The sequence below is a fragment of the Lissotriton helveticus genome, chromosome 9, assembly GCF_964261635.1.
Source record: "Lissotriton helveticus chromosome 9, aLisHel1.1, whole genome shotgun sequence".
Classification (NCBI taxonomy): Eukaryota; Metazoa; Chordata; class Amphibia; order Caudata; family Salamandridae; genus Lissotriton; species Lissotriton helveticus.
The window spans coordinates 151,579,322-151,603,802 of record NC_136070.1 but is presented as its reverse complement, the minus strand read 5'-3'; the positions used below and the strand labels follow the sequence as shown (position 1 = coordinate 151,603,802).

The following is a 24,481-nucleotide window of genomic DNA, read 5'->3' as shown; positions in this document are numbered from 1 at the left end:
TCCTCGGCTCAGGAATCTCGTTTGCACTGTCTGGATGTGCGACGTGCTTTGCTGTGGTACCTTCAGGTTGTGGAGTCCTTCCGGAAGGGGGACGCTTTGTTAATTTTGGTCCTGCTAAGAAAGGTGTGAAGCCTTCCACTGCTACGTTGAGTCATTGGATTCGGTCCACGGTTTTGCTGGCTTACAAGATACGTGGGGTGGAACCCCCGGTTGGGGTTCAGGGCCTTTCTACTCGCGGTATGTCTGCTACGATTGCTGAGTTGCAGGGTACCTCTGTGGTGGAGATCTGTAGGGCTGCAACCTGATCGTCCCCTTCTACGTTTGTCCGTCACTATCAGATTGCTGATCTGGAACGTTTGGATAAGGTCCTGGGTCACAGGGTCTTGTCCTCTATGTGGTACTAAGAGATGTTGATCTGCTGTGTTGGGGCACATTATTAAATTTCGGTGTTCTTCATCACTCAGTTGTCAGTCTCTGTTTTCTTCTGCTTGCTATGTCCTCACTTGTGCTGGAGGAAGGCGAGGGAGGGACGGGAGGTAATGCATCCATTACTATTGATAATGACATTACTCCTAGTCCTACTCCCTTGCCTTCCTTCTAGGGCCCTCCCACCCTCCCGGTGCAGTACATCTGAGTGCTAGCTCGGCTTGTTTACGTACAGGTGGAGGTGGGGGCGAGCAGAGTTTTTACGGGCTGGGGGTAGGTCTGGGGGAGGCATGCCTCACTTGTGCTGGAGGAAGGCGAGGGAGTAGGACTAGGAGTAATGCCATTATCAATAGTAATGGACGCATTAGCCATAACTGTGCTGAGACGAAGATGCAAAAGGGACAGAATGAAATTAAAATGAATAGTCCTTAATGATACAGTCCAATGAGTTGTACATGTCTTGGTAATAAATCCTTCAAAGGTTAGACCACTAAACATATAACACTGTATCTGAGTGACAGAAGAACAAGTTTACTCTTTACTAACAATCATAACCTGGAGCAGCCTCTCTATGTCCTATAATAAGCATAGCCCCTTCTTCAGGTGCCTTACCTCAAGCTGCTCCTTTTGCGTAAATCCTCTTACTCCATTTCCTGTTGAAGAGTGTCCAACAAAGGTCATTACTTTCACAACTGGTAGGTGCTGGTTGAGCATTTCAGCAATCTCTTGTACACTGTCTCGAAATGAAGAAAATATCATAACCCGGGTATCAACAGGACCTTTCTCCGATGCACCTTCACCTGTTTCAAAATAAGAAATTCTAATGTCCGTTAAATAGAAATATAACTGCCTCAGGACAAAATACTATATAGGTTAACTCTTGTCACATTTTATTTATGTGGATACATACATCAACCCAATTCAAAACATTACAAGTTTCTTACTATAGTGAATTTGCACTTCTTAGTCAACAGTCATTCAAACTGTCCTCAGACTGAGGGTACATACTACTGACACAAGGAGGGTAGTAGCAAACCTGACAGCACAAAGTAGTAATGAACATTTGAAAGGCAAGACTGACGTGCAAACTACTGGGGCCACACAACTATCCTACAAACCATTATCCCACCACTTAGGGCAGTTCTGTTCTCTTGTCAATAACACCAATGTCACAGATTCACAAAGATAGAGAAAGCTGGGGGACTAGTGGGCTTTCTAGGGGGAAGGGAACTGTAGATCTAAGAGTGTAAAAGTAACTAATGCGAGCAACCGGTATTTACTGTGTGAGTGAGAGTGAGTGTGTGAGTGTGTGTAGGTTCGGGCTAATCTTAACATCTGATGATAATCCTCAGCATTGGTTGGCTAAACAGAGCATCATTTCTGGAGTGCTGGTCTAATGGTGGGTTTCCATAAGCCAGGGAGATGAAAAAGTATAGCTCAACATCCGACATGCTTTGTTAGCCCCAATTTCATCTTCATAAATAGAGTGAGATAGAAGAATCCCCCTGACAGAAGATTACTACAGGAGTCACGAAATATTCAACATGCATTAGAAGCGAAGGTGGACCACTTGCTACACTTGGGGGCTGCAAAGGGGTTGTCACTTGAAGGAAAGGGGTCTAAGACAGTTCGAGCAGAACACTACATTTAAATACCTAAAAGATAGTAGACCCCAAAGAGGGGATACAGAATTAGGGAAGTGAAACACGTGCCAGAACAAAGTAAGTTCCATTAATCTTGCAGGCACACCTGGTATTGTCTTTAATAGTTGTCCCTCCCCCATCAGTCCCAGTATCTGCTAAAAAATAAGTGAGACCTCTTATAAGCTGACGAAGGTAAGGCATCAGAACAAGTAACAGAAGGATCATCTAAGACCAGACTCATGAGAGAAGAGAGAGAAAATGCAGGCCCCCTTCATTTGACTCAACTTCAGAAATAAAGTCACACTACTTCTATTGCGTTTACCACTGGAAGTCTTATCATCAAAACATTTTCCTCCAAAGTGCTTGGGTCACACCAAAAAAGACTTCAACATTGGCTAGGTCTTTAATATGAGACCTAATTCATCCATTTCTTAGGAAAAGAAAGCTTAGAGGGGGATACAGACACAGGGGCCAAAGAATACCAGAGAAGTCAGAAAGTGCTAGTTTCTCTTGAAGGGCTTTGTTTGAAGTTAAAATCTATGCAGTTCTGTGGTTGGCTCTGAAGTCGGTTTGTGAGGGGTCTTGGAGGTGAGTGACTCTAGGGGGATTGGCGAGTCATGAACGTGCCAGCTTTTCGAGGACTGTGACTGAGTAGGGTGGTGGGAGATTGGTCTGTAGTTTGCCTTGGACAGGGATTCAGGGGATAGATTCATAAGGGGTAGGATGGTAGCATGCTACCAGGTGTTTTGAATGGTGATGGTAGAAAGTGACATGTTGAGTATGGGATTTAACGCAGTGCAGATAGGGCGAAGTCTTCTAGCAAAGATGTAGTGAGAGGTCGATGCAGATTTGATAAATCACATTGTGTTGGTGACTTCCGTGGTGGTGATTGCGGCCCAACAGGTCAATGTGGTGCTGGTAGGGGGAATTCTTTAATATTGGAAAACATCTCTTTGGCAGAGTTATAGATGTGTATGCTGGAAGATAGGAAATATTGCTTGGTGGTTTCGAGATATTGGATGGCAGATCCGGAGGACCAACTGTCCGCAGTGTTATGGGTGTGACGTTAGCAGCGTTCCAGTTGCTTACAGTGGCCAATCATGAGTCAGAGTTACTCGGTGTACCAACTGGCCTGGTACATAGTCTGGAGTTTGAAGGTTGTTTCCATAGGAGCCAGGGATACTGCGTTGGAGGTTACCTATGTGTTGAAGTTCGAGATGGTGCAAGGTGAATTGGTGGGCAGAGGGGTGCGGTGAGCGAGGAGTTTGGAGATCTATTTGTCTTCAGAAATACTATTGCATTGTGGATGGAACTGTACAGGTTTTGGTGGGCTTGGCCTGGTAGGGTAGTTGGATGTCAAATTGGATGAGGTAGTGATCCGATCATGTGAGTGGGATGGGGTTGGCCACCAAGTTATTGGGTAAGATGGCAAAGATTGGGTTGAAGAGGTGTACACCCACGTGGGCGGGTCGGACACCCATTGGGTGAGGCGCTATTGGGTGAGGCATTCGATGTTAGGTTCTTCTAAGTGGTTGGCAGAGTTGGGGTCGGTATGGTCTTCTAGTTTGACGATGAGGTCAACTGAGTCAGAGAAATTAGTTGGACACTAGTGTCAGTGGAGGGGGAGGTCAACAAGGGAAGAACTGAAGTTGGATCTTGGACCAAGGGGCAGCATATGGTAGAAGCGTACGGAGTGTTGATTTTGAAGGCCAGGTGTTCTAACTAGCTACTGCTGTTGGCCGAAATGGTAGTCCAGTTGATGCCTTCTTGGTGGATGATACCTATGCTGCCTCCAGGCTTGTTGGCTTTTGATTGTGTAGCCAGAGGTGTGGCAATGACTAGGTCACTGGCTGTCGCTGGCTTAAGCAAGGATTCTAGAAGAAAAAAAAAGGTCAGGAAAACGATCCTCCAGGAGGTCACAGACTTGGGTGGCGTGCTTGAAAAAAAGTGGATGTTGAGAAGAGAGCAATTGAAGGAGGAGTCATGGAGTTGATGGCTATCAGGACGGGGCCTAAAGGTGTTGCATGTGGTGTGTGTGGTTGGAGGGGTGGTGCTGCAGGATGGGCACGAGTAATGGCACGTAAGAAAGGAGAAGGCACCTTCTGTCCGAGAGGGCGAGGCAAGAGTGCAGTGTAGGAACCGGTGCCCGGGGTTGAGTGAGAAGCATGCGTTGACAGTGTAGCCATGTCTGAGGCCGTGGTGGGTATTCAGTGGACAAGAGGGGTGGGAGCGGGCGCATACGAGCTTGCCTTTGGTGTATCTTCAGTATGCTGTAGTGAAGTCATGGAGTAGTGTGGCTCACTGGTTAGAGGCGGCAGGCCTGAGAGCAGAAGTCAGCCTGGGACCAGGGTTCAATTCCCGACGCAGCAGGGTCGTGGACCTTGGTCAGCGGACTCGATAATTCTCGCTTCGGTGCTTACTCTAATCAGGGGTTCCACTCGGCAACTCTGGGCATTAGCTTGCCTAATCTCCACAACGGCCCCACCAATTCCGGGGATGCCTGGCTACACCTTGGGGACTCCCAGCAAAGGGACCATCCTACAGGGAAAGCCAGGACGGGTTCCCCAGAGTTATACAGCGCCGGGACGCCCCGTTGCTGGGGCAGCTGTGCGCTTTACAAGTATACTACTACATTTACAAGTATACTACTACATGCTAGTTATACGACATTGCTGCAGCCACCATTTTTAAGGCACAGAGGAGTGACGGGAGGGTAGGAGAAAAGATCCAGACGGCGATAGGTGGGGAGAGCAGTCGTGCTCGAGAGGAGCACGATGGGGAGAGAATGGGTGGCAAAAAAAGGAGAAATAAGGCACAAAACAGTGAAAGAAAACCGGGGAATAGAGCAAAAGGGTAGGGAGGAGGAAAACGCTGAACAAGAGTGACAAAACTAGTAGAACATGAAAAGCGGCATAGAACGGATGAAAAGACAGCAGTGCAGCAGGGTGGAGCAGTCCTGCCAGTGCTTTATTCTCCTTGTTCAACTCCCACATGTATGACCTTTGCCTTACCATCCCACTGGACTAGACCCTTGGTCTCTAGATACCAGAGTAATGGGACACTGTAGGAGGCCCACCAAACAGATGAACCAGACAGTGTGCACGCTGGGAATGGCATAAAAAAGTTGGCCCGGGAAAGTATATATGTATCTGCAATTTTAGAGTTGAATAACGCTCAGATTCCAGTGACTACCAAGGGAATATTACAATTTCTCAAATTAAGATTTACCACAGTAGGCTAGTTATACTATTGGGGACTCTTTCTGTCTTTGGCTGAGTTCAAGAATCTAGGGTAGACTACTTCTTTCAACATTTTTCTATATTTTAGATTATTGTATTCCATTAGGAGTATTCTGGGGTGGTACCCTAACCAACATAAAACACTAGCTGTCCTGATCAAGGTAACTGCAGTGCAGGGAAAACGGAAGAGGATAACAATGATGTAACAATAAGTCTAAAAGGTATAACCAAGAATAAATTTGTCACTCAGAACATGGAAAAGGATGAGGGTTTTATCATGCCTGATGATCAGTGGTGGTTCTTCTGCTCCCAGTTGAGCTACATCTCACTGAAAAGCAGACAGTTCTCTGTAGCCAGGGAGAATACCGTGACCCTGATCCACGGCACGGCAGGCTCAGGTTAGGTTTCTCCTCCAGGGCAGAGGGCGCTCTGCTTCCGTGGAGCCGGTAATTAACCGAGCCGTGAAGTTGCCTTTTGCAGAGTTGCTATTGAAGATTCCAGCAGCGCCCATTTGAATGTCCCCAAACTGCAGGGGTTTGAGAGGGCTTGTGTCACGCTGTGATTAACAGGATAGGGTCTCTAGACAGACCCTTCACTCTCAATCAGGTGCGCAGCGACCATTCGGGTGAAAGTGCCATCATGGCTTTCATTTAATCTGTTTTTGTGACACATCTCTCATATCTTTTAATGTGTGCTGCAACTGGTACAGCATTTATTATGTATGATCATATTTAGCCCCTAGCCCCTCCCACTTGCCACACCTCTATTTTAATGAGTACCTGCACTTATTTTTTCCCTTTTAAAGCACTGACTATAGTGCAGGCAAAATAAATATCTTTATCACTGAAGAGAAAGTAACTATACTTAAGAGGATGTTAAGAATGTGTGAACGCCTTGTGCTGTCACTTAAAGTGAAAGGAGTCAACAGGTAAAGTGGATGACCAAAAGTCCCTCAATGTATGTATATTATGTATGATTTTTTGGGAAACATGGTGGGATAGCTAATGCTGTTGCAGGGAGGCAATAAGTTACAGCACCAAAGGCAATCATGGAGGCTCACTCGAGTTGCGGGCAATAGAACAAGGCAATCTGACTCTGCTTTTAGTATCTACCTTTTCCACAGCCATAATGGTTGAATTTAATGAACTAGTTAGGGGAAACTTCATTCTATTTCTAGGTTAAAGTTTTTTGTAATGCAATATTTGTCTCCTCCTTTTCTGAATCATTGGCCACCGTTCCAATTCGTTCACAAAGATACAGACTTTGTCCTAAAACGCACACATCTCTTAAACCGCAATGCCATCAAAGTCCATAATTTGGGTACAAGGCTGTTTTTCTTGTGTATTTTTAATCTCCACATCATTTGATGAGAAACTAGACCTTCTTTCCTTTTCAGTTTACTTCCATTCCATTCTGTTTGGTGACCTATAAACACAATGCTCTGAAACTGTAGCTAAACATGTCCAAACATTGGTTACGTTCTAAAATATATAGTTATGAAATGAGGTCCCAAAAACGATGATAAAGTATTTTTGATGACTGGGGTAAATATTCAAACCATGCATGGTTAATATATTAATTGAATTCAGACCTACTTAACACGCAACATGTAAATGCGCCAAGGTAAATCTGAAACAGCTGGGACAAGCAGGCGACTTTCGCGTGGCAGGTTGGACCAGGAGGCACCAGCGAAGTAATCCCGCTGTAAATCCGCTCACGCGCCTCACCTCAGGCACGTCATAATCCTGTCGAGCCGTGCACGCTCATAGCGTCAAAATTAATCCCGCCCCGAAATCACACCCTTTTAATTCCGGACGGAGGTAGCGAAACGGCGGCGCTTTCACTTCACCGCGGTGACCTTTGGCGGATGGACACATCCACCCATGAGTGCATCGACCTACTTAATCTGGATGTGTCCACTGCGCTGAGAGTTATATAAAATATGATTCCGTGTATTGTTTTACAGAATGTATGCAGCGCTGCAGACCCCTGACGAGGCCGCTCAGAGCTCTACTTTGCATCGGTCCATGGCATGGGGGGTCCTAGTGGGAGCGTTTGGTGAGTGGGTGCAGTATGTCCAGTGCGGGAGATGTTGGGTGAGATGCGCGCATTCGAAAAAACCTAATTCCCAAATTGTAAAGTTTGTCACCTGCATTTCGTGATTATGCAGGATGGGCGCGAGCAATGGCATTTCACTATTATGGAATGAGCCAGATTTTCTGTTTCTCTTGAATTACAGGAAATAGTGGATTTTCTTTTCTGTGCAGAAATGGAGCTGCTGAGTTTTCCCATCTGGATGGAGAAGGAGCTGCTGCCATTTTGGAAGAGTGGGGTCGTCAAAATGGGTGGCAGCCTAGAATGCATGGATCTACTTTTGCAATAGGTTATGAACTGTTGTTGGAGGGTGAATGGTCTAATCCCAAACTAAGCATTGCACATTGCTGAAGGTGACAGGGATGAGAGGCGTGGTGTGACGCAAGTCCACACTTATAGAGTGAGTGGCAGCTGCCTTCTGATTTCATTATATAACTTGAGGCTATCATTATGCATTGCCCTTTATGCAGCCCTTTAAAAATCAATACATCACAAAAAAATGATTCCAATTAGGAATCTTCTCAAAGAGTTCGAGTCCTGTGCATGCACTCCTTTCCCCGTTTAATTGTTTCTCACAGAGATAAGTTCAGTTCTACCAGTATTTATCTTGGGGTAAGTGTTATTAAAATAGGGGACATACCATATCATTTATGAAGCGTAATTTTTTTTAGGATTACTTTAATTGGACTACTTGGGAATTAAAGCGTTTCAAATTATTTACTGGCTTAGTCATCTATTGTGTTGATTAGAATACATTGTCCTACAATTTATTTTTGATTTATATGCATTCTGCACTAGTAGAGACATCTGTCTCAAAAGCATTCCTCTCGATTTGTTGATTATCTAATATATTATTTTCTAAGCAGTTTAAATTTAGTGAAAAACAACTTACTTTACACACCCTCTCATCTGACGCGAGTGCTGATGGCTACAGCTTTGTAAATAGACACAAGTTTCACGTTGTGACAGTTTTTTCACAAACAGTACTGTAGTCACATATTGCGAGATCTAGGCTCCATCTTTATATGGGCTGATTCATTACGATTTGAATAAGGATCATGAGGGGGTTATAACGCTTAGGTTGTTTGGGAAACATTTACTGATTCAGAAAGCCGTTATATCAATAGTATTTCTAATTCCCTTTATGTGGAAGTCTTCTAGTGTGCAATTTAGCATAGAATTAGAGTATTTCCCCAGGAATATTAATTGAAGGAATTTGATGGTTTTCCTTTTGAAAATTTTACAGATGCAAGTCTTTAAAACTTCATTATGATTGAAGGACCGAGTCGACAGGATTTTATGGCATGGCACGGAGGCTAACATTATGCAGATCTCCTTTATTGCCAGCTCACAGCCGCAACGATTGAAGAATATAGAACTTCAACAACATTCCAATATGATGTAAAGTCCCCCCTGCATGCAGTGTTCTCCCTTCTTTGTTGCTGCTGCTCACAAGATAAGTACAGCTTTTATAATACTATAGCCTTATAACCCGCAGTAGCAGGCTATACCGACCATTAAAGGCCGGCTCCAACAAGGGAGCGGGACTTTAATGGCCAGTATAGCCCAGCTACTGAGGGCTATAAGGCTATTAGAACATTCTGCCACTAGAGGGCAGAATGTTCTAATAAATAAAACAAAGGCCTCTCTGAGCCCGAGGGGGTTTAAATCCCCCCAGGCGCTGAGAGGCCTTTGTAAAAATTTGGAATGTTGCTTTGCGGCCCGTAATAGCTCGGAGCACTCCATTGTATTCAATGGAGTGCTCCACATTTCAATGTTCTAATAATACTTACTAAGTGATGTTTTACCTTGAGATATCCCACTCGCTCCTAAATAAAATAAGAATATCCCCTCCTACTCTGGTACTAACACCTTCAACCAGGTTAATGTGCAACTTCCCAATTTCTTTTCCTAACCCCGGGAAGGAGGGTGGTTGTTCTTATATCTAACGTCTCCTGTCTTACAGTATCGGACCGGAGGTCCTACTACCTCTGTAGCAGATACAACTTTTTGTCGCTGTCCCTCAGCTCCTTAAGGCCGAGAAATATGCCCTCACCGTGGACCAGTCTTTTCTTTCAAAGATCGGCCCCACGCCATTTGTTGCTGCAAGACATCTTTCTTTGAAAAGCCTGAGTCCCGCTGCAATAGCAGCAGGAGCTTCTTGGAAAAAAACAAACCTGCGAGCCGACTCTACACAAAGACCAGCTCGCGAAAGACACCTCCAGCTGGGACTGTCGAGGTGTGCGTGGTGACTCACCCATTGGCAGCAGTCCGGTGGAACCATAACGCGAGGGCGGCCTCGGAAGGGAGTCAGTTTGTATAACAAAGACGCTGGAAGTCCTCCTCTCCGCTCAGCGACTGCTGGCCCATGTAAATAAAGGCAACGGTGTGATGCACAACCATCGCACAGTTTAATAAATAAAAAAACGAGAAAGGAACTCATAATTAGAGGAAAGTCCCTTAAGAGATGATCAGGCATGCTCTGTACATGCCGGGGTCATTTTATGAGATTGAGACACCCTAGTAAAGACACTACAATGGCCATTTTAACTGATTGGGCAAACTGCTTGAATTCTGGCAGTTTTAGTCCAATGAACTGCCAGAGCAGCTGTTTCCTTACAGAGCCCAGTAATCTTAAATAATATTTACCTTCTGCCATGTCCCTTGAAACTTCAGAGATTATCATGGAGGATAGACTAGAAGGACCTATAAATAAGGAGTTGGATAAGGTACTGGGGTCACAGGATGACACATTTTAATACAAAACTGGAGGTTCTCTACAAGAAGGGTTGGCCAGTTGCTGTCCCACGACACCTTGAAGGGGCAGATGGGGTGGTTAAGGCCCAGAGGAAAGAGGCTGCAGGGGAAAACCTGCCTAAGGGAATAAAAAATAAAATTTAAAAAAATGACTTTACGCTTTGGCGGCGACAAGGATGGTGCCTCGGGCACTGCAGATGGGTTTAGAAAAAGGCTCAGAAATACCTATTCCCAGTGATAGCATTGGAGGATCAAATTAACCTATCCTACTCCTCTGACTTTGATACGGATATTGAGGAGATAGAGGTGAGGAATACGGGTACAACTGACAAGGCATCAATGGCCTCTGGGTCAAAAATGGGCATTGTTGACCCATTCGGAAAGAGTATGTTTGACCCGTTTAACATCAATCACCCCTTGTCTCTGGAGTGGGCTCCATTGCAGCATACTGCGGAGTAGCTTTCTTTTTGGCTTTGGAAGGAAATCCCAAAAGAGGTCAGGTCCGGTCTTAAATCTGAATGCCCACGCCCCTCCCTCCTGGATAAAGTTGTGTCAACCCAAGAGCTAGACACAAAGGTGGTGGCATTTATCGCCAGGGGAGGAAAGGACTCTAGGAAAGGTATCATTAAAGGCTTCAAGTCCTGCCAAGACAGTCTACTTGATATTACTGGCCCACTCATAAAAACGTTTGAGATGGCTAAATTTGCTTATCTTGAAGACACCCTCATCAACCCCAAAGATTTGCGCCAATGGGCTCAAAGAGCCATCTGTCGGCCTGGGGAACGCAAATACTGCACTCTCCAATGAGAGAAGGAAAAACATATTGCTAAAAACAGATCCCAAATTGGTTGAACTGACCACTAGAGAAGGAGTAGCTGCCTCCCTGGGTCTACCTTTAGGGACAACTTTATCAGGAACATGGCTAAGTACATTGGAGTATACAGCTCGATTCAGAAGTCCAAGAAAGACATTAAGAAAGTCTTCTAGGACAGGATTTTTGGCAGGGCCAGGAGAACACAGGGTCGGTTCCTTGGCCGTGGCAAAAGCTGTTCAGGACTTGGCTCCACACTCGTCATTCTACCCACAGAAACAAAGACCTCACGGGAGAGGCTTCAGAGGCGAGCGGAGAAAAATAGGCATTTCAGCAGGTCAGAACTATGAAGGACCTTTCAGATAGCCCTATAAATTTGAGAGGCAGACTAGCCCAAATTTGTGCAAACTGGAATTTGGTGAGTCAGGACCCTTGGGTCCTAGAGACTGCGAAGGGATACAAGACAGAATTTACAGCTACACCACTACAAAGGAAAATTCTCCCAGAAATGATATCACAAGAATAATATATGTTGGTAGCACAAGCAGTAGAGGATTTATTGACCAAACCGGCAATACGAGAGGGAAGGGAGTCAGGTTTTATCAGCAATATCTTTCTAGTGGAGAAGGAGGACAAAGGGATGAGTCCAGTGATAAACCTTAAGAGTTGAACGAATGGGTGGTCTGAAACTATTCAAAATGGAAGGGGTGCACCTCTTAAGAGATGTGCTAAGGAAAGGGGGTTGTCAAGCTCGGTTAGATCTAAAGGCTGCATACCTGAACATCCCAATTTGGCCATCACACCAAAAGTTTCTCCAATTCAACTGGATAAGCAGACTTTGGCAATTCTGTAGTCTCCCTTTCGGTTTCCTCAGCCCCATGGAGTTTCACTAAGCTTCTTAGTCACGTAGCAGGATGGCTGAGGGCAAGACTAATACTTTACGATATCCTGATAATGGCACCGCCCAGAGAAGTGGTCTCGCACCACACAGATCTTACCATCAGGCTACTAGAACACCTGAGTTTTGCCATACGTACAAAAAAATCTTGTATTGTCCAAAACAAGAAATGCAGTTCTTGGGTTTTGTCAGACACAATATGGGCAGAATTGAAATTATCAGGGGAAAAGTTAAGGAAACTTTGCAAAGAATCTAGGATAGAAATTCCCCTTGAAGGCTTTTGCAAGGATCCTAGGCCTTCTGCCCTTAACAATCCAAGCAATCTACCCACGTCCCTTGTACTACCAGGCATTCCAAATATTCAAAGCATTGAGAACATATCAATCTTATTCTCAAATGCTGTCTCTTGACCCAGATTCAAAGAAGGAACTACTTTGGTGGCTGAGTAAGAGAGAAGCATGGAACGGCAGAGCCATTTTTTGGCAAGACCCGGAAATAGCGATAGAATCAGTCACAAGTTTAGAGGGATGGGTGCAAGATGTGGAGACTCATCAGCAGGTGGATGCTGGTCAGATCAGGAGAAAGAGTTGCACATCAACTGCTTGGAATTACTGGCAGGTTCATTTGCAATTCTCTCCTTCATCTAAGACTAAATTAAGTGTTCTGTGATGTTACGCATGGACAATGTGTCTGCGGTCAGATAGGTCAACAAAATAGGGGGCTCTCACTCCAAGGGTGTTTCAGATTAAGCCAAGGTTTTCTGGAGTTACTGCCTGAGCAAGGGCAGTGCAATAGCAGTGGAGCATATCCTGGGATTGAGCAATGGTTTTGCGGATAAGTTCTCCCGGATTTCAGAGACTACAGCAATTGTAGGTTTAACAAGGACATTTTCCTCAGCATCCAGTCGAAATGGGACCCTTCGGGGTGGATCTCTTTGCAGACAGACTGAACGCTGAACAATCCAAACTTTTCAGCTGGAGGAAGGACACTCTGGCCGCAGGGCGTGGATGCCTTTCTTCAGAATTGGCATGGCTTAGCACCTTCTACTTTCCCTCCTTTTGTCATTCTACCAAGACTACAGTTAACCGTTCGCAGGAACACCGAGGTCACTGTTGTGATAACACCACTTTGGAGGTCGCAATCCTACTAGAAATATGCGTAGACTTATCAATCCTAATTCAAATGTTCAGGGAAATAATTACAGGCCCAGAAGGAGAGTCGCATCCTCTTGTAGAGCACAGACTACTGACGCTGATGGCTTGGAGGATTTCAGGAGACAGTGCTAGATCCCAGGCTTTTTGGCAGACGCTTTGAGACTCATATCAGAGTCATGTGCACCTGGCACAAGGAAAGCACATAGACTGGCTTGGAAGAAATGAGTTTGTTGGTGTCTTTAAAGGAACTAAAATCCTGTTTAAACTGATTTAGTACATGTGGTTACTTGTCCGATTTATTCACATCAGGACTCTTATAGAACAGTTATGGTGTACAGATCGGCTATTGCAGCAGATCACTGCCTTGTAGATGAGTCTCTGTAGCACAAAACCTACTGACTAAAAAAAATCATGCAAAGTACGCAGGTACTAAACCCACCTTCTGCAAAATACGCTGCATTATGGAACGTTAAGATGTCCTACAGTTCTTAAGTTGGGGAAAGATTTCTGGGTTATCCCTAAAATGTATCTCTTATAAACTCACTTTCTTGCTATGCCTGGTATCTTTTAGAGAGACCTCAGACGTAGAAGTCTTATACATCACAGGCAGGGCATTCCAACCTGAAGGGGTTTCCTTTTACCTAAAAAGATTAACAAAGACCATGTCCACTTCTGTTTTCTTCCCCTTCTTTGCACAGAATGAAAAACATTGTATGGTGAAATGCTTGAAGGAATACGAGTGAAGGACTGAGTATGAGAGGAAATACAGAACAATTACTAATATCCTATAGATCGCCTCATAGAGCAGTGTCTTCTCCCACCTTAGCAAGATGGGTAAAGGAAGTAATAAAAAAAAGCAGGTGTAGACATGAATATGTTTTGTGCACACTCCCTTAGGGGTGCCTCAACCTCGAAAGCTTTCTTCCTGTGGGGAGGTCTGCAAGATGTCCCAAGGGCTGCTGATTTGTCTATTGAAAGTATGTTTAAAAGTTACTATTTTATACCGGTTACAAATGATGTTGACAATGTTTTAAATGCACTGTAAACTTGCATAATGTTAGCCTCCATGTCACGCCATAACATTTAGATTTTTCAAAGCCTGGTTGGCAGAAAATCTGGATTTTATTAAAGACACAGAGCCTAAGATTATCCCTCCAAATATTGGCACCCTCCCTAATGGCAAAAAGTTATTGATTTTGTATTTTTTTTTTCTTTTCCAGATTAAGAAGTTTTTACTGATGAAAGTTTTCGTTTGGAAGTTATGGATCTTTGAAACTATCTTGTTTGCAACGCAAAAGAAGGGGGAACACGGTGTGTGGGGGGACTTTACAGCCTATTAGAATGTTATTGAAGTTCTATATTCTTCTATTGTTGCTGTTGTGAGCTGGCAATAAAGGAGATTTGAAACTTAGCCTCCGTGGCTTTAATAAAATCCAGATTTTCTGCCCACCAGGCTGTGAAAAATCTAAATTAACCTCCATTCAGCTAAATCAAGAGGAGGCTGCTTTACTTAAAAGGAAGAGGGAGGAACCTTCAGATGAAGATTTTCGGACCTTGTCTGAGGAGGAAGACATTAAGAATAAGAAAAGAGGCATGAGGAGCACAAAAAAAACTTTTAACAGATGTGTAAATACTCATAGAAAGAGAAAGATGGGTCAAATTCTGATAACAGAAATAATAAGATGGGTGTCCATAGCACCACATAGGAGCAATGTGTTCTTGGCGATATAAAGAGAGGATAGTTCAGAATGGTGGTCAATGGAGCATGTGACAATATTAATAAAAGAATGGTTGAGAAATGCATTAGATAAGGGGGATTGAAGTTTAATGTGACCAGAATGCTCTAGACCTTTTACAGAAGAAAAGGTTTATGTTCTCCCAAATCTAGATCAAGAAAGTATTTCTTTTTAAAATGGGAAGAGATCAGTGGTAAAGCATAGAACGCTCTTGAAAACAGTGCTAAGACACATTAATTGATATTTTAGTTCCGTTGGCATGAATTGTGGATATGGCAGAAGAGGCAGTTTTGAAAAAGTTGGGAATTGATGTGTTATTATGTCTAGCCGTACTTAAAATTACCACACTTAAATAATACATAGGTTTGTAAAACAGAAAAAACTTTGCCAAAAAAGAGAGGTCCAAATCAGAAGATTGTGCAATACAATTAAAGTTTCAAGGCACAGTCATATATGTTTAAGGTATTTTCACAGTCTGTTTCAATAGCATTTTCCAAGCCCATCTTTGAATGGGAATGCCAATCCGTGTGACTCGTGGTTGGGTGAAAGGGTGCAGGAACGAAGAACATGGTCACAGCCTATGATACCTCAGGTACCAGAGGGTTTTATTGGCCAGTTGTGGCCCAAAGAGTGGATTGATCAGTGCCAGGACATCTATGAGCCAGAAGAGATAACAGCAAATGGCACAACTCACAAACATTGTATTGATGACTCCCCAGTTAGGACCCTTGGGGATGAACTAGGGCACCACTGCACCCACCACTCATGATAATAATGGCCACTGCCAGCCCCAGTTACGCCATGTTTGCAGCCTTCGCGAGCAGCACAGAGACTAACGCACACCTGGAGTTATGTGGTTGAAGCCAAGATGATATTTGTATGTTATACAATGCTAACATAGAATTAGTAGAGAGAAGTAAGGACATTTTGATGAAGATTAATCCTAAATTAGTGGGTGTGGCCACAAAGGAAGTTTTAGATGAGCCACAAGGTTTAGTGTTTGGCAAGGGGCTGATTAAATGACCAGATAAAAATGTATCTACCTTCACTGCTTTTAGTAAGGCACAAGTGAATAGGAGATGTGTATTACGTGCCAATGTTTAGGTCTCGGCCTGGCGAAAACAGCGCATGCGCTGCCCTCGCCATGCGAGGGCGTCTTGGAATCAATACGGATTCCGAAGCCGTGTCTCCGCTCCGCCTCCAATTATCATTGGTGTGCGTCGTTTCTCGTCAGCAATTATTCTGAACATACTTCGTTCATTGCACAGGAGGGTTTTTAGTCCCTCCTGGTTGCCACCCTGTCCTCTTTAAGCCACGCCCACAGGGATTGGATCGTTTACTGGCGGTGTGAGACGGTGGGCTTTACAATGACTGGCCGCACTTTTTTCTTTTACTATTGCGTGCGTTGGCACAGTCGTGAGTCGCGGCTCCGCTTCACGGACAACGCACTCAGTTTAGTTATATATTTTCATTCTGGTGCCTGTTAGTGCTCGTGTCACGTACGTTTTATTGTTCGTTATTTATATATTTTCACTCTGGTGCCTGTTCATGCTTCTCTATGAATCGGCATCCCTTCCTCCCCCTTCCCCCAACCTCCCTTCCATAGTCTGATCAAGCAGCAAATAATTTGCCACCGGTGGGGCAGCTTTCAGTGCAGCTCACTGGATAATTAACTCCATCTCTGCAGCCCAAGTTAACTGTTTATCTAGTGTCACCCGGCATTACAATCAGCCTGCAGAGCTGGGGAGGGAGCCGGGGGGCTCCCCCTGTGAGGACATTCCTCTGCTGTGGGCGGCCGGGGTCCAGAATGCACGCTGCAGAAAGGCAGGGATTTAGACCTGTTGCAGGGACTACAAAACCAGCTCGGTACGCGCAGGTTCACGCTGCGGCGGAGTTTGCAGTGTTTATAGGCAACCGACACATGTCGCAGTGCGCAGCAACACTCGCGTGTGTCCTCGGTTTCTTTCCCTACATCGCCTTTCTTTGAGAAGGCAGGGTCTCCAGACTAAACATTTCTTGGTAGATGTGGTAGAAGTTTCGCCTTTTGTGCCGCTATGTGCTGATGTTGTGGAGATCCCCCGGGGGGTGGGGAAGCTTGCAGAAATGTCCCTCACAGGATTCCCTTTTTTGGGATTCTCACCTTGGGGCGTTATAGAGGAAGGAGAAACAATGTGCTGCTTGTCAAGGACGCAGCACATTTGGGAATCCACAAGAGAACACAAACACAAACAAGAAATACAAAGGGTGCTCCAAGCAGATAGATCAATCAGTCAATTTGTAAAGCGCGCTACCCACCCGTGAGGGTCTCGAGGCGCTGAAGGGGCGGGGAGGGGGGGATTGCTGCTACAGCTCGAATAGCCTGGTCTTGAGGTGTTTCCTGAAGGTGAGATGGTTCTGGGTCAGTCGTAGGTGTGCGGGGAGGGAGTTCCATGTCTTGGCTGCCAGGTGAGAGAACGATCTTCCTCCGGTGGTGGCTCTGCGAATCTGAGGGACGGTGGCGAGGGCGAGGCTGGTGGAGCGGAGCTGGCGGGTGGGACTGTAGAATGAGAGGCGGTTGTTGAGGTATTCGGGGCCCGTGTTGTGGAGCGCTTTGTGTGCGTGGGTGAGCAGCCTGAACGTGATCCTCTTGCTGACGGGGAGCCAGTGCAGGTTTCTCAGGTGGGTAGATATGTGGCTGTGGCGAGGGATGTTGAGGATGAGTCTTGCGGAGGCGTTCTGTATGCGTTGCAGGTGTTTCTGAAGTTTAGCTGTGGTTCCTGCGTACAGGGCGTTTCCGTAGTCCAGTCGGCTGGTGATGAGGGCCTGGGTGACTGTCTTCCTGGTTTCGGTGGGGATCCACTGGAAGATCTTTCGGAGCATGCACAGGGTGTTGAAGCACGAGGACGAGACTGCGTTCACTTGCTTGGTCATCGTGAGGGAGGAGTCCAGGATGAATCCCAGGTTGCGTGCGTGGTCCTTGGGTATCGGTGCGGCGCCCAGCGTCGTGGGCCACCAGGAGTCGTCCCAGGTGGATGGGGATTGTCCGAGGATGAGGACCTCTGTCTTGTCCGAGTTGAGCTTCAGGCGGCTGAGCTTCATCCATTCTGCGACATCTTTCATTCCGTCCTGGAAGTTAGCTTTGGTGGTGAGGGGGTCTTTGGTGAGGGAGAGTATCAGTTGGGTGTCGTCGGTGTAAGAGATGATGTTGATGTTGTGTTTGCGTGCGATGGCGGCGAGGGGGCTCATGTAGATGTTGAAGAAGGTAGGGCTGAGTGAGGAGCCCTGGGGTACGCCGCAGATGATCTTGGTGGCCTCGGAGCGGATGGGTGGGAGGCGGACTCTCTGGGTTCTGTCGGAGAGGAACGATGTTCAGGGCCTTTCCTTGGATCCCAGTGTTGTAGAGGCGGGTTATTAGGGTGCGGTGGCAGACTGTGTCAAAGGCTGCCGAGAGGTCAAGGAGGATGAGTGCGGCTGTCTCTCCGTTGTCCATCAGGGTCCTGATGTCATCGGTGGCTGCGATGAGGGCGGTCTCGGTGCTGTGGTTGGCTCGGAATCCGGACTGGGACGGGTCGAGCGAGTTGTTTTCGTCGAGGAATGCAGTCAGCTGTTTGTTGACGGTCTTCTCGATGACTTTGGCCGGGAAGGGGAGGAGAGAGATGGGGCGGAAGTCCTTGAGGTCTTTGGGGTCCGCTGTTGGTTTCTTCAGTAGGGCGTTGATTTCTGCGTGTTTCCAGCTTTCAGGGACTGTGGCTGACATGAAGGAGCTGTTAATGATGTTCCGGAGGTGGGGTGCGATGATGGTGTCGGCTTTGTTGAAGATATGATAAGGGCATGGGACGGAGGGGGAGCCGGAGTGGATGCTGTTCATGACGCGGGTGGTGTCTTCGGTGCTGATGGTGGTCCATGTGTTGAGGCTGGGGTTGGGGGTTGTTGGTTTGGTGGTTGGAGGCGGGGTCTGGGGTCCGAAGCTGTCGTGTATGTCTGTGATCTTGCGGTGGAAGAATGTGGCGAGGGAGTTGCAGAGGTCTTGTGATTGTGAGATGTCGTTGTTGCTGGCGCTGGGATTGGAGAGCTCTTTGACGATGCTGAAGAGTTCCTTGCTGTTGTGGGCGTTGTTGTCCAGCCGCTCTTTGAACAATGTCCTTTTGGTGGTGCGGATCATCTGGTGGTATTCGCGGGTGGCGTTTTTGAGGGTAGCCATGTTTTCTTGTGTCCGCTGGTGGCGCCAGGCTTTTTCGAGGGTTCGGCATGATTTCTTTGCGGTTTTTCTGTTGCTAGTCTTTCCTGGTTTTTTTTTCAGAGGAGCGAGGTTGTCGGCGCAGTTGGCGATCCACTGTGCGAGTTTGTGCGCTGCGTCGTTGGTGTCGGGGTGTCGCCAGGTGGGTTCTGGCTCAGTGCTTTGGTCAGTTGGTCTGTGGTGACTTTGCTCCAGCATCTGCGGGGGATCTGTGGTGTCTGGTGGTGACAGGTGGTCTTTTTGAAGGTGAAGTGGATGCAGCTGTGATCGGTCCAGTGTAGTCCGGAGGAGTACCTGAAGGAGACGTGGTTGCTGGCGGAGAAGATGGGGTCGAGTGTGTGGCCGGCGAGGTGGGTGGGCGTGTCTACCAGTTGCTTGAGTCCGAGGTTGGCGAGGCTGTCGAGCAGGGGGGTGGTGTTGCTGTCGTTTTTCTCCAGGTGGAAGTTCAGGTCTCCTAGGAGGATGTACTCTGGAGAGGCTAGGGCGTGCGGACTGATGAAGTCGGCGATGGTCTCGCTGAATTGTGTTCGTGGGTCCGGGGGTCTGTAGATGAGGGTTCCTCTAAGGGTGGTCTGGGGGTCGGTGTGGATCTGGAAGTGTAGGTGTTCGGCAGCGGTGAGTGTGTCTTCGGCGTTGGTCGTGAAGCTGATGATGTTCCTGTAGATGATGGCGATTCCTCCTCCAGTGTTGTTGACGCGGTCCTTCCGGGTGATTTTGTAGCCATCCGGGATGGCTATGGCGATGTCGGGGGCCGAGGAGGCGTTCATCCAGGTTTCCGTGAGGAAGGTGAATTTGCAGGCTTGGCAGGTGAAGGGACCATGGGTGTGCTTCGGGGTGGCTTGGTAGCAGGCGGGTGGTCGTCCGGTGTTGAGTGCGTTGAGGGCGGCGGATTCGTATATCAGTCTGGTAGCTTGGCGTCGGCGGGGGCCAGGGGTTCTGGCGCAGGGCGCGGTCCAGGCATGGACGGGCGCAGACGGGCTTGCCTTTGGCGGTGCGCCCGCTGCGCGCGTCTGCTGCCCAGCCGCTTCGCGGTCTCCATAAGATGGGAACCGGGAGGGAGGAGCAGCTGGGTGGTGGGAGCGGGGTGGCGAATGGGCTTTGAGGGGGCGGGGCCGCAGGGAGGCAGCGGCGGGAAAGTGCGGGAGGAGCGGCAGTGGGGACAGCGAACGCTGGATCAGCACAGTGAAGGCAAGGCAGCAGGCAACAGCAGGCAACAGCAGGCAGCAGCGGCGTGGGGGCGACCTGGCCTGAGGGCAGGTCAGAGGTCGCTCCCTGCGCCGCTTCGCGGTCCCCTTAAGAAACCGGGAACCGGGAGAGAGGAGCAGCTGGGAGCAGCTGGGTGGCGGGAGCGGAGCGGCGAATGGGCTTTGAGGGGGCGGGCCTCAAGGAGGCAGCGGCGGGAAAGTGCGGGAGGGTGGGAGGAGCGACAGTGGGGACAGCGAGCGCTGGATCAGTGCAGTGAAGGCAAGGCAGCAGGCAACAGCAGGCAGCAGCGGCGTGGGGCGACCTGGCCCGAGGCCCATAGCCACTCACGCTGTAGGTAGCGTGTACGCACTTTAAAGTGCCCTTTGGCGCATACATGGCCATGTGAGATCCTCTGAACACTTTTCCTTCCCTCGGGTCTGAAGTCCTGCCATGGCATTTTTGATCTTGCGCTGAAGTGCTGCAAGATGCGCACCGGGCTAGTCTGTTCCAGTCTGACAGGACCCTCTGAGGAAGACCACATTATTTCATCCGAGGCCCGAGGTGCCACCTTGGCGCCTATCTCTTGATCTGATACCTACCATAGGTAACCTTTATTGTGCTGTGACTCTCTAGGTCTTAATCTGATCAAAGCCCCCCTCCATCCTCTCCTCTGTTCACAAAATTGACATACGTTGTAGTTTCTCCTCTCTTTCCCTGTGCCAAACTTGGGTATATGAAGGCATTACTTTCGCTGCAATAAATTCATTGCCACATTTTGATGACTTATTTTCACTAACCCTCCTGTTGGCAACGTGACGGAGCGTGCAGCAACAGCAGCTATCCATACAAGAACAATAAAAAGCACATGTTTCCAGAATGCTTATGTCGATTTCAACACACGCACACACACTGACTGGGAAACACATTTTGTTTTGCAGTTTTATATGGGCGAACTCACACATCAAATACAAGTACATACACAGATCAAACACACATAACACTCATCATATATTAACTCCATTAACCAGCATGCCTGATTTCTGGACTGCATTATTCCTGAGCTCCCCGCTGCACGAACAACTGCGTCTTAATTACCAAGCATTAAAAATGCAATAGGTCTCGCATCTCATAAAGTTATAGCCATTTGCTTTGCTATACAATACCATTAGCAAAGCAAATGACTTTCACTTAATCAAAGGCGATACCTATTGCATTTTCAATGCTTATTTTAAAACAGCTGGCAGCTGTAATGCTGAGGTCCCATTATTACTTTCAAAATAGAGAAAATGGAAGAGGTTTCCAATACTCAATGGGGGAGTTTCCCTAAACAGGAAGAATAGTGAGATCAGGCTTCAGGAGGAATCCAGGGAGACTATGGAGACTTCTTTTGTTTTTCTCTAGAAAATTTGTGAGGAAGGCTGCAGTCATGGTGATGCCTATTCAAATATTTAAATTTTAGACCAGAGAGAGTTGACTGTGGAAAAAGTGCACATGGGTGTGATAGACTTAGAATGTGTTTGTGAACATTTTTTCTTAGTGAAAAAGAAAGGCAAAGGTTGGCGACCTCTGATAAACTTGACAGAATTAAACAGTTACCTAGTACACAGACATTTCAAGATGCAAGGGCTCCATCTTTTGAAGGATATTGTGCAGGAAAAGGACTGGCTGGCAAAGTTATTATGTTTTTTAAATTATTTTCAGTTTTCAAACAAGCCCAGGCATTACAGTATGTTGGGGATTATGATAACATCAACTCAGGTGCTTAGCAGGTTTTTTACACTATGAAATATAAATGGAGAATGTATTTCTGACAGATTCTACTAAGAGGTACAGTTTATAATCTATTTCCACTGTGGGATAGGAGTAACCTTACCTCTTCTCCATTGTTTAACCCAGAGAGTCATTGCTAATCACTAATCCCAGCAAGGTTTACCTGCAGTGGGCCCCCTATGTCTCTGGGTCAGGATGTGCGTGGTGTCAAAGATCAGTATGTATCTACGTCTTCCAAGAAGGTGTTAAGATGCCTTAGCGGGAGTGCATATCTCGGAATACCTCATCCACTCTAGAGTATAGCAATTCTCCATTTTCCCAGCTAGAGTGCTTATTTGAAGAATTTACAATATGGCTTAGCAACTTTTTTTTTTTAACATATCCCAATAATGCTACCGGGGGGATGGGTAAATCCAGGGTGGTCATAAGCTGTAGTTCTTTATAACTTCTGTTGGTAAAGTTAGATGCTTATATTGCACACAGTACTCGCGGATGGAAAGCCAGACGTTTCTATGTTTTAGATGGAGAAGCATTCTGGACCAATTTTGTTTGTTTTGCACTTGGTTTATTTTCAGCTCCTTGGCGTTTCACCAAGGTGAGGCATTCCGGATTTATCGGGCCGGGAGCGAGGAAGACGCTTGGACTTGGACTTTCATTGTCGTATATTGGCTGAATAGAAGTATTTGGAGTATTTGGATCAATGGTGAATACTGTGGGGTTGCATATTGGAATTGAATACGGATTGCTGTAAAAGCGGGATTGAATAGATTTACAGATATAAAGGGAGAATACTTGGGAGCTCTGTATTAGAAATTGGTTAATATTGTGGGCAGGCGGGTGGTGGGGGGCAGTAGAGTTTGGGTACTGTCATCTCAGTTTGTACTGATCTATATTTGTGATGCATACGTCGAGGGCACAGAAAGTCAGTGTATTATCCTGGAATGTTAATGGCTTGCAGAATAAGATTAAACGCACCATGGTTCTTCAATATCTGCATAGGCACGTCCCTGATATAGTATTGCTCCAAGAAACAAATCTGATAGGGAATCATTATAAGGCCCTTAATAGATTTGGTTATACACTGAGGGCGCACGCCGGCTTTACCACCGGCTCGAGGGGTGCCGGAATCCTGATTAAAAATTCCCTTCCGCTGGTGGTTGGACAACACTGGTTGGATCCCTTGGGACGGTACGCAGCTATCACTGGACAGTGGGAGGGTCTGACCCTAAACATTTGATCACTCTATATTCCCTCGAAGTTGCATGGCACTACCCTTCCTGATATTGGGAAACTGCTCCTGGATATGTTATGTTATGTTATGTTAAGGCCATATTTTTTGAGCGCACGGCTGCCCAAGGGGGCGTCCCGGCGCTTTTGCAAAGAGGCCTAAGATCTACAGACACATAGAGGAGCAGCACAGTTGTCAAAAGAATTACCCAGAAAAGAGGAGAGTCTTCAACTCTTTCCTAAACGCCAGGAGGTTCGTAGCTTTGCGTAGAGGGAGAGGGAGCTCATTCCAACATCGGGCTGCCACAAATTGAAAGGCTCGTTCTCCCATCCGAACACGTTTAGCCGGAGGCACCTCCAATTTAGCCAGATCGACAGATCGTAACACCCTCCGAGGCACATAGAAAGCAATCCGCTTCCTAATATAATTAGGACCGATGGAATGAAGGGCTTTGAAGGCCAGCGTAAGAATTTTAAATCTAATTCTTTTCGAAATAGGCAGCCAGTGCAGCCTATTCAAAAGCAGTTGTGCGCTTGTTCTCCTTGGCAGGCCGAAGATAGCTCTGGCCGCCGAATTTTGCACAACTTGCAGTCTGGCCAGAAGATACTTGGGCAGACCTGCAAAGAGTGCATTGGCGTAATCTAATCTAGATCCCACCAACGCCTGCACTACTGTCTTCCGATATTGTACGGACAGCAGAGGAAGAAACTTCCTCAACATCTTGAGGATGCCAAAACATTTCCCAGATAGCCCCATAACATGGGGACTAAACGAGAGCGCATCATCAAGCAGCACTCCCAGATTTTTTGCTTGGGAAGATGATTGCTCAGGGGGAAACATGTCCTGGGGCCACCAGGACTTCCAGTCCGGATCAGGAGCACAGCCGAAGAAAAGCAACTCAGACTTATCTGAGTTGCACTTCAGGCTGTGCCTCAGAAACCACGCGAATACTGCACTCAAACAGCACTTTATCCTGTCGCCATCAAAAGCCTCACCTTTGCTGCAAGTGAACAAAAGCTGGGTGTCATCAGCATATGAGATGACCCGGGCCCCATAAGTCTCCGCTACAAGCGCCAGAGGAGCCATATAGATATTAAATATGGTGGGGCTCAGAATGGACCCTTGAGGAACCCCAACCTCTAGCGCTTGCATTTCAGCGGAGAACGGGGGAGCCCAGATCACCTGCCGGCGGCCCGATAGGAAAGACTTAAACCAGTCCAACACCGTCCCCCGCAGGCCGATCTCCCTGAGTCTTAAAAGGAGACCCGCATGAGGGACGGTGTCAAAGGCCGCCGACAAGTCCAACAGGACTAACATAGCCTTC

The 24,481-nt window shown here is 46.8% G+C and overlaps 1 protein-coding gene and 1 pseudogene across 2 annotated transcripts in view; both read right to left on the bottom strand.

Moving 5' to 3' along the window:
* FANCM (FA complementation group M) overlaps nucleotides 1-24,481 on the bottom strand; it is an 837,191-nt gene that overhangs the window by 390,965 nt on the left and 421,745 nt on the right. For both annotated transcript variants that reach the window (XM_078659682.1, XM_078659683.1), the window contains exon 9: nucleotides 1,039-1,226. In XM_078659682.1, coding sequence (XP_078515808.1) covers nucleotides 1,039-1,226 — 188 coding nt within the window. The remainder of the gene's footprint in view (nucleotides 1-1,038; nucleotides 1,227-24,481) is intronic.
* Nucleotides 15,330-15,561, bottom strand: LOC144782534 (V-type proton ATPase subunit e 1 pseudogene; annotated as a pseudogene).